The sequence below is a fragment of the Mandrillus leucophaeus genome, unplaced genomic scaffold (assembly GCF_000951045.1).
Source record: "Mandrillus leucophaeus isolate KB7577 unplaced genomic scaffold, Mleu.le_1.0 Scaffold255, whole genome shotgun sequence".
NCBI lineage: Eukaryota > Metazoa > Chordata > Mammalia > Primates > Cercopithecidae > Mandrillus > Mandrillus leucophaeus.
The window spans coordinates 876,544-886,859 of NW_012102643.1; the positions used below are offsets into that span (position 1 = coordinate 876,544).

The window sequence follows — 10,316 nt, forward strand, 5'->3', positions numbered from 1 at the left end:
TGGAGGATCAGCTTCTTCAACTTGCTGTTCGTGACAGAATCCAACCCTAAATCCAGCTCCATGAGCTGCCTAAGCCTCAGATTTGGCCAATGAGCTACAATCCTGAGGCTTTCGCTGCACCACTGTGAAGAAGGTGGTCTCTGTCTGTCTGTGTGGTTCTGCTGAAGGACTCTTAGAGCCATCTTTGCCAGACAGGGAAGAGCCTGCCTGAGAATTCAGGCCACATGAGAGAAATTCACTTGATCACTTGATCTAGACAGATACCACCTAAAGTTCCTGGAGACACTTGTCCCTTTGTCCTTCTTCCCCTCCCTCCCTCCTTCCCTCCCTCCCTTTTTTTTCTCCCTCTTCTCCATCCTCCCTCCCCCTACTCCACTTTTCTTGGCTTAAGCCAGTGTGAGTTGGATTTTATTCTTTGCAACTGATAAAGTCCTTAAAAAGGCCAACACATTTGGAAGCCTTGAGTGGTAATAAAGTAACCACATCCTACCCCCACTTCAAAATGTAAACGTGGTTTATTTAATGCCTTTTATCCATCACAAAGCACCCATTCCTTCCCAGCATCCCCCTCTTCCTAGAAAACAAGACGCAGCGTAAGGCACGTGCACTGTCCACATGACGTCAAGTAGGGTCTTTAAAAACAAAACTAAGCAACAGTCTTTTCAGCAGCTCAAACTGCCTCCCTCTCTAATGTTCAAAGAATGATTGTCCCCACAAAGCACAACTTGGAGAAGAGAGTGCTTACATTAGAACTGTGAACCACCCCACATGCCAGTTCAAAAAACCAAACCAAACCAATGACTAAGAAACCCAGCCACACAGGTACAAGAGCATAATTCCGGAGTAATGAGACTAGTCCATAAATTAAAAAGAAGACAAGACAAACCCGTCCCCTCCTCATCACCAGGCCTCCCCCAAGTCATCAATTCCTTGCTTTTGTTCTGTGAGGCTTACAGAAGAGTCTAGACTCCGAGCCAGCCCTTTGCCCCAAAGTCAAATACTCCGAAGCCAAAGTTGGGTACTTTGCTTCTCGGAACCCTCATTTGGACTGATGGATGGCTTCTGAGATGGTCACTGGACACAACGTCTTGGCTGTGGGGCCCCTGCCTGGTGTCCAGCATCTAGGTCTCTGGAGTTCTCGGTGGGGAGGTGGGGAAGGCGAGGGGGTCTGAGGGTGAGATGGTAGGTGGAGATGCTGCTGATCCTGCTATAAATACTCCAGCTCCAGGGCGTGCCTCAGTGCCTCCAGGTCCGCGTGGCAGGATATCCGCCAGAAAGGCATATTGTGCTGAAACACAGAACAGCAGCCACAAGGTTACGCCCCTGCTCCCGTCCCTGGATCCCACGCCCATGGTTAGAGGGCATGTGAGAAGTCAACTCAGTTAAGTCTAGCAGGTGGGGACTTCCCAAACTATGAGACACTTGACGTTGCTGGCAGACCCACATCCAGCCAGTACCCACCAGTATGGTCGACCATTTCTATTCACTCAGGGCCTGCTCTGACGGGCTCATCCAGCACTGCCCAGCGTGTTCACTGTTGGACCCTCTTACCTCCGTTGGTACTATCGTGGTCTTAGGCGGTACACTGACATGGTGTTAAATTGTACAGTGGGAAAGCGATTCTTTTTTAAAAATCTGTTCTTGCCTGGGCACTGTGGCCCATGCTTGTAATCCCAGCACTTTGGGAGGCTGAGGCGGGAGGATTGCTTGAGGCCAGGAATTGGAGGCTGCAGTGCTCTGAATCCTGTTACTTCAAGAAGAAAGTCACAGCTCGGTGCTGGAACCCCTCCCCAACATTTGTCAATCTCCACTGTGAACAAACAGAGCTGGTCTTGGAGGGTCTTGAGCAGGCTCCTGTAGCTATAGCCAGGTCAGGATGACACTAATCTGTTTTCTTCATAGCTTTTGTTTTTACCTTTTCCTTTTCTTTGCAGCAGGTGGTACTTGCTTCAAGTTATTGTCAGGATGTGGAGTTTTTTTTGTTTTTTTCTTTTTTTTGAGACAGGGTATCCCTCTGTTGCCCAGGCTAGAGTGCAGTGACATGATCTCTGCTCACTGTAGCCTCAACCTCCCAGGCTCAAGTGATCCTCCTACCTCAGCCTCCCAGGTAGCTGGGACTACAGATGCATGCCACCACATCTGGCTGATTTTTGTATTTTTTGTAGAGATAGGGTTTCACCATGGTGCCCAGGCTGGTCTCAAACTACTGGGCTCAAGCGATCCACCCACCTCAGCCTCCCAAAGTGTTGGGATTACAGGCATGAGCCATCGTGCCCAGCTGAATTTCGTTTCATTAATTTTTTTTAGATTTTAGAGATGGAGTCTCGGTTTGTTGTCCATGCTGCAATGCAGATCATGGCTCACTGCAGCCTTGAGCTTTTGGGCTCAGCTGATCTTCCTGACTCAGCCTCCTGGGTAGCCAGGGACATATCTAGATAAATAGGAAAAAGGAAGGATGCAGGACAAATTGTGTATATATATATATGTGCATGTATATGGAGGAAAGAATGCTGGGGTTTCTCAGTAGTTTAAAGGATAACACTACCTTAGGAAGAATGTAAAGAAATCATTAAGGCAGGTGTAAATAAAATGTCATGGGAGCCAGCCAGAGGAAGCAGTCTCTTTTTTGGTAGAAGTGAATGGGGTGGGGATGTCTCAGGGGAGAAGAGGCGCATGAGACCCAGACCTTGAAGAATGAAGGAGGAAGCCAGGCACGCTGACTCACACCTGTAATCCCAGGACTTTGGGAGGCCAAGGTGGGTGGATCACCTGAGGTCAGGAGTTTGAGACCAGCCTGGCCAACATGGTGAAACCTGTCTCTACTAAAAATACCAAAAATTAGCTGGGTGTGGTGGTGGGCACTTGTAATCCCAGCTACGTGGGAGGCTGGGGCAGGAGAATAGCTTGAACCCCGGAGGTGGAGGTTGCAGTGAGCTGAGATCGCGCCATTGCACTCCATCCTGGGCAACAAGAGTGAAACTTCAACTCAAAAAAACAAAAAATAAAAAAAGAATGAGTGCTTTGTAGTTAGCAGGCCACTGAAGGGAAGGGCATCCCAGGTTGAGCATCCCTGGGCGAGCAAAGGAAGATATATAAAGGTGCAAGGGGCAGACCCCAGTGGGGTGTTCTCACAGGTCACAAACACTTATGGGGCATTCACTGGAGACTCAGATAAACCCACAGTTAAGAAGTAAACAAGATAAGTTCATCTCCTGGTAAGTGCTGTGAAGGAAACAGAACGAGAGATAGGGTAGAAAGCAGCGATGTCAGTCTACTTTTGAGAGCTGGGTCAGGAAAGGCCTCTCCAGGCAGTGTCATTTAAGTAGGCCCTGGCAAAGATGTGGGGGAACGTGGGGGCAGGTAGAAGACACAGCAAGGGCAAAGGCCGCAGGAAGGTTGAGCTTGGAATGCAATGCTCATTGCTGCACTGCATGGCTCTTGGCACATAGTAGGTGCTCAAGAAATATTCGTAGAAGGAATGAAAAGAGGAAGAGAGGGAGGGTTTAAAAAGGTAAGTTTCTCAAGCAAAGTGCTCTGAATGTATCCTTTTCTCTTTGTTCTGTAGTTTCTAAATAATTCCCAACTCAAGGGAAGCAGAAAACCATCTCCTATGTGAGCAGCTCTCATCTCTTCAGCACCTTCTCACTGCCCTAGCATTCCCACCCTGCCCTCATCCTGGCCAAGCCTTCCTTTCTTTACAAAGATAGATTCTGGTTGTCACCTGGCCAATCCTGCCCTATTTAAAGAGTGTAATTTTGGCTGGGTGTGGTGGCTCACACCTGTAATCCCAGTACTTTGGGAGGCTGAGGTGGGCGGAACACCTGAGGTCAGGAGTTCGAGACCAGCCTGGCCAACATGGCAAAACCCCGTCTTCACTAAAATTACAAAAAATTAGCCAGATGTGGTGGCTCATGCCTATAATCCCAGTTACTTAGGAGGCTGAGGCACGCGAATCGCTTGAACCCGGGAGGCAGAGGTTGCAGTGTGCCGAGATCACGCTACTGCACTCCAGCCTGGGCGACAGAGCGAGACTCTGTCTCAAAAAAAAAAAAAAAAAAAAAGCGTGATTCATTTTTCTGGGAGAGAATGAGCAAAGGTAGAAGAAAGAGAATGTTCCAGCTGCCTTTACCCCAGGCTTAAAGACTCCACATGCCAGTGGATTCATCACTCGTGGAGAGGCAGAGACAAGTGACCCACTAAAATGGAGATATTAACAACACTGTCAGCAGAAACAGGCGAAGCCTCTGGTCCTGCAGCCATATTTCACACCGCTCAGGTATCCGGTGGCCTGGGCTAATGACTTCCACGTGTCAGGCTGAGAGAGTGGCTGGTGGACAGCGTTTCTCACTAACGTTCTAGGGCCTCTGCCTCAGACACTGGGACTTTCACGAGAGCTCTGTGTGTGGCGGGTGTGCACCTAGTCTTCTTTGGCGGACTCTACTCTTGTTTGACTAGCTCGGGGGTGAAAATCAACTGTGTTTGAAACTGTAAGTCCGTCTCCTCCCTGCCAGGCGTTTGGAGCATGACACAGGCAGGTTTGCATGTGCCAGATGTGTGACCTTAGGCAAATTAATTAACCTCTCTGAGTGTCAAACTCTGTCATCTATAAAATGGGGTGTGGCTGGGCACACGCCTATAATCCTAGCTTTCTGGAAGGCCGAGGTGGACAGATTGTTTGAGTCCAGGAGTTTGAGGCCAGCCCAGGCAACATGGCAAAACCCCATCTCTACCAAAAAAAAAAAAAAAATTAGCCAGGTATGGTGGTGCCTGTCCGTAATCCCAGCTACTTAGAGGCGGAGGTGGGAGGATCGCTTGAGTTCTGTAGGTAGAGGCTGCAGTAAGCTGAGATTGTGCCACTGCACTCCAGCCTAGGTGCCAGAGTGAGACACTATCTCTAAAAAAAAAAAAAAAAAAAAAAGGGATGCAACGATACCCACTTTGTAGGAGTTTTTGGAGGACTGAACACAATGGTGACGTTAGCAATAAAGTTATGGTGGTGAAGGGCATGGGGTTAGGCCAGCACCTCCAGATGCCAGCCCACAGCCTGGCCACACACCAGTGTGACTGACCCTGGCAGCTGCCCTCAAGATCCCTTCTCCCCTTCTCTCTCAGAAAGAGCTCATTTCTCAGCGGGGCTCATGGCGGCTGACAACAGAGACTGTATCTTCCAGGAAAGCGGAGGAGCTTTCCAGGTGGAGGGAACAGTGCCTGCAAAGCCTTCTAAGCTCCTCTCTCCCGAGGCCCTCTCCCAGGACCCCAGGGCTTCCCTCTTCTTCTGGGTTTCATCTGCTGAGACCCTAAACATTTTTGCATTTCCTTGGGATTTGCTGCCAGGCAGAGATGGGGGAAACCAGGTCCCCCTAATTAAGCTCTCTGACATTAACAATCCACTTCCCAGGCCTCCGGGTGGGGGGTGGCAGCCTCTCTGGGGCACTGTTGACAGGTCCAGACCCAGGACTTTGGCAGCTGTTTCTTTTCCAAGAACAGAGATGTGGCCACCAGAACCCCCCGCCCTCTCCTCATGGGCCCAAGATCACAAATGCAGGATTTTCTTTTTCATTAGCTTAATGCTGTCTTTATTAACTGGGAAGGGTTCCTGGAACATATGATCAGTAAGTATTAAATAAAACACACACATGTGCACTGGCCCCCCACCAGCCTGCCCCGTCGGAACGTCTCTAGGCTCCCGAACAGTTGTCCCAGAAACAATCCAGGGCTACCAGGGGCGGCAGCCAGAGGCAGAGAGGGGGATTTGTAGAAGGAAATTACTCAGGATGCTTCTGCGATTTGCAAATGGAATGGACCGGCAAGCAAGGAGCCTGGGAAGGAGGACCCAGCCAGCCACAGGGAGTGGTGGAAATCTTGGAAGGAGCCCTTGTAAGGCCACGAGGGGTGCTCATCAGAGCAGGAAAACGCAGTTGGAGAGGCGGAAGAAGTACCTTTTTTGCTCCTTGCTCCTCTTCCACACCATCACCGATCACCACGTAGACAGCTTTTCTGCCGAATCTCTGCATTATCCTCTCGAAGCAGCTCTCCTTCCCTGCAAGCACACAGGAAGGGAAGAAAAAACGCTCTGTGAGGACCCAGATTGCAGCCAATACCCGCTCATTAAGAGCTCGGTGCTTGCAGCTGTGCTCCCAAAGGCCCGGTATTCATCATTTCGTTCTTGAGCAACCTTCTGAGGTCAGCACTGTTGTCGTCCCCCCGTGAAGGACGATGACAGCCGGAAACACAGTGAGGGTCAGTAGCTTGCCCAGGACAACACAGCAGGAGGAGGCAGTGCAGGGCTTAGAGCAGGCTCTGGAGTCTCTGCAGCTGTCCGATGTAGAAGTGGCCATGGACGCACAACCATCTGAATGCACTTGATACCGCTGCGCTGGAGACTGTCTTTTGTTTCACTTTGTTTTGGTTTGAGACACTGTCTTGCTCTGTCACCCAGGCTGGAGTGCAGTGGCGCCATCTCAGCTCACTGCAACTTCCACCTCCTGGGTTCAAGCGATTCTCCTGCCTCAGCCTCCTGAGTAGCTGGGATTACAGGCATGCATCATCACACCTAGCTAATTTCTGTATTTTTTAGTAGAGATAGGGTTTCACCATGTTAGCCAGGCTGGTCTCGAACTCCTGGCCTCAAGTGATCTGCCCGCCTCAGCCTCTCAAAGTGCTGGGATTACAGGCGTGAGCCGCCGCACCCAGCCAGGTTAACCTTTTTTTAATTTTTATTTTATTTTTGAGATGGACTCTCCCTCTTGTTGCCCAGGCTGGAGTGCAATGGCCCAGTCTCGGCTCACTGCAACCTCTGCCTCCCGGGCTCAAGCGACTCTCCTGCCTCAGCCTTCCGAGTACCTGGGATTACAGGTACCCACCACCACACCCTGCTAATTTTTTTATTTTTAGTAGAGATGAGGTTTCACTATGTTGGTCAGGCTGGTCTTGAACTGCCTGACCTCAGGCAGTCCTCCTGCCTTGGCCTCCCAAAGTGCTGGGATTATAGGCGTGAGCCATCGCGCCTGGCCATCTTAACCATTTTTTTTTTTTTTGAGACAGAGTCTCTCTGTGTTACCCAGGCTGGAGTGCAGTGGCATGATCGTGGCTCACTGCAAGCTCTGCCTCCTGGGTTCATGCTGTTCTCCTGTCTCAGCCTCCCGAGTAGCTGGGCCTACAGGTGCCCGCCACTATGCCTGGCTAATTATTTTGTTTTGTATTTTTAGTAGAGACAGGGTTGCACCGTGTTAGCCAGGATGGTCTCGATCTCCTGACCTCGTGATCTGCCCGTCTTGGCCTCCCAAAGTGCTGGGATTACAGGCGTGAGCCACCGTGTCCGGCCCACCTTAACCATTTTTAAGTGTATAGTGCATGGCCAGGTGCGGTGGCTCATGCCTGTAATCCCAGCACTTTGGGAGGCCGAGGCAGATGGATCACCTGAGGTCAGGAGTTTGAGACTAGCTTGGCCAACATGGTGAAATCCCATCTCTACTAAAAATACAAAATTAGCTGGGTGTGGTGGTGCGCACCTGTAATCCCAGCTACTCAGGAGGCTGAGGCAGGAGAACCGCTTGAACCCAGGAGGCAGAGGTTGTGGTGAGCCGAGATTGCACCATTGCCCTCCAACCTGGGCAACAAGAGAGAAACTCCATCTTAAAAAAAAGAAAAAGGGTTAAGATGGTGAAAATTTTATATTCTTTAATTTTAACCACAATTAAAATTTAAAAAAGAGATTCGAAATAAACCTGCAAAAGTACTTGACATATGCAGGAAAAATGGGAAAAATGAAAAGACAGGATCTTGTTGAAAAATATTCAACAACCATTTTGGCCCTTATTACTATAATTTTAAAATCAAAAGGCACTTTTACATAATGTTTGGCCCTAGAACTTCAGTAAAACCAAAATTGTTTCAAGAAAATGCTGCCAAAGTACTGTAAGTCATTTTTTTTTTGCTCTAGAGAAAAAACAATGGAAAAAGTTTCTAATTAAAGATATTTTGGCACGGTGGCTCATGCCTGTAGTCCCAATACTTTGGGGGACTAAGGTGGGAGGATTGCTTGAGGCTGGGAGTTGAAGGCTGTAGTGAGCTATGATCTCACCACTGCATTCCAGACTGAGTGACAGTACGAGTCACTCAGCTATGGACTACATTTCCCAGCTTCCTTGGCAGCTACCTGTGGCCACATGACTAAGCTGGGGCTAACAGGAAGTGAGCAGAACGTAATGTGCATAGCCTTCTGAACTTGGCCTTCAAATATCAGACCCACTAGAATGACGACAGGCTAGGACTCTGATTTGACCCCATACATGAGAATAAAACCGTAAGGAATGGTGGAAAAATAAAACGGGAGAGACCTGGGTTTCTGGATATCTTTGAGGACAGGGTCACCCCACCAGCCTGGATCACTCACTTCTGTCTGTTCTACTAGGGAGAAAACAGCTTTGACTCTTTTGCAAGCCCTTGCATTTGGGGTGTGTTTGTTACAGCAGCTTTGCCTGTATCTGAACTCATACAGACACTTTGGAAAACTGTGGTCCTAACCAATTTCTTTAGAAGCAGAAGTTAAGGCATGTGGTCTGTGGGGGCTGTTTTGGGGATCTGAGTCATGGCCATAGGCTAATTCCATCCATTTCCCCAGTGTCATGTTCCTTAAACATCCCATTCCCAGGATGGAAAGCTAACCCTACCCTCCATCCCTGTATCACCCCCGAGGTGTGGCTTCTCCCTACCTGTCTTGGTTGCACTGTAGATGTTCTCAATAGGAAACACAGACCCCAGGCCATATAGCAGGACTTTGGCCAGGGCAGGAATTAGTTGAGTGGTGGTGACCAGCACATTGACACAGTTGGGCCTAAGGACAAAGGAGACTGTGGATCAGAACTCAGAGGGACCACAAGGCCAGGCCTCCTCCTGCTGCATGAGCCTACAGTTGGCAGGAAATCCGATAGGTTTGGAGGCTGTGGCTGTCATCTTCAGGCATGTTAGGGCCCGAGGATTCTCAGGCTGTTCCTCTCTTATAAGCCTGAAGCTGCCTGACATGGTGAAATGTAGTATGGGGGGAATAGTAGTATGGGGTGAATACTTTTCTTATATAAAAAGCAAATGTTTATTGCAAGGGCCATACATTTAAATAGTTGCAGGTAATGTAAATGAGAGATATGGAAAAAGTGTAGGCCAATAGGGAGAGGTGAGGACTGGAGTAAGCTGGAGCCTGAATGCCAGTTCTCATCTTTTGGGAGAATTCAGAAACCTGGAAACCTGTTGGGCCCTGAAAAGTCTCTGCAGCTACTAGCTCAGCTATGCTCCAAGGTATCCACTGAGCCTTGTGCACTTAAGCTTTATTAAATATTTGGGCCGGGCATGGTGGCTCATGCCTGCAATCCCAGCACTTTGGGAGGCCGAGGTGGGTGGATCACCTGAGCTCAGGAGTCCAAGACAAGCCTGATCAACATGGTGAAACCCCATCTCTACTAAAAATACAAAAATTAGCTAGGTGTGGTGGCATATGCCTGCAATCCCAGCTACTCAGGAGGCTGAGGCAGAATTGCTTGAACCTGGGAGGGAGAGGTTGTGGTGAGCCGAGATCACGCCACTGCACTCCAGCCTGGGCGACAGAGTGAGACTCTGTCTCAAAAAAAAAATTGGAAAGTGTGCAAGTGAGAATTTGAGGAGTCCAATTCTCCTAAGTGTGGACATGCAGGAGCCACCACTGTCTACTGCAAGAAAGTTCAGTGGCACAGAGGAAAACAGGGGCTGCCACTTGCCGGGAGTTGATGAGGTTCAGTGCCTTCAGGGAGTGGGTCAGCCAGAGGTCTGTGAGAGCTTCCAGCTCGGCTCGGAGCTGTAGCCAGGTCTCCCTTTTGGGAGCACCTATCAATCCTGTGGACAAAGGAAATAAAGATGTAGTCATCATACTAGAAAGATGTGGGGGACAAAGGTAGGGAACAGGAATCTAGCTACTGTACCCTGAAGGTTAAAATCAGATGATATCCAAAGTAAACTTCAATCCAGTGGCTTCTCTTAATATTATCCTGAGATCAATAGATTGATAGATTAATCCATCTACTGACTGATCCACCCATCCACCCATCTACCCATCCATCCATCCGTCCATCCACCCACCCACCCACCTATCCACCCATCCATTCACCCAATATCCTTCCATCCACCCATCCATCCATCCACCCAATATCCATCTATCCATCCATCCATCCATCCATCCACCCATCCATACATCCACCCACCTATCCACCCATCCATCTACCTACCCACCTATCCACCCATCCATCCACCCAATATCCATCCATCCATCCACCCACCCACCCACCCAT

At 49.3% G+C, this 10,316-nt stretch overlaps 1 protein-coding gene across 1 annotated transcript in view; it reads right to left on the reverse strand.

The window, feature by feature from the left end:
• Nucleotides 1–496: 496 nt before the first annotated feature.
• EYA2 (EYA transcriptional coactivator and phosphatase 2) overlaps nt 497–10,316 on the reverse strand; it is a 229,198-nt gene continuing 219,378 nt past the window's right edge. Inside the window, exons 13-16 of the mRNA XM_011983749.1 lie at nt 9,750–9,864; nt 8,715–8,836; nt 5,940–6,040; nt 497–1,288 (exon numbers count right to left, since the gene is read on the reverse strand). Of these exons, the coding sequence (XP_011839139.1) occupies nt 1,208–1,288; nt 5,940–6,040; nt 8,715–8,836; nt 9,750–9,864 (419 nt within the window). The 3' untranslated portion in view covers nt 497–1,207. The remainder of the gene's footprint in view (nt 1,289–5,939; nt 6,041–8,714; nt 8,837–9,749; nt 9,865–10,316) is intronic.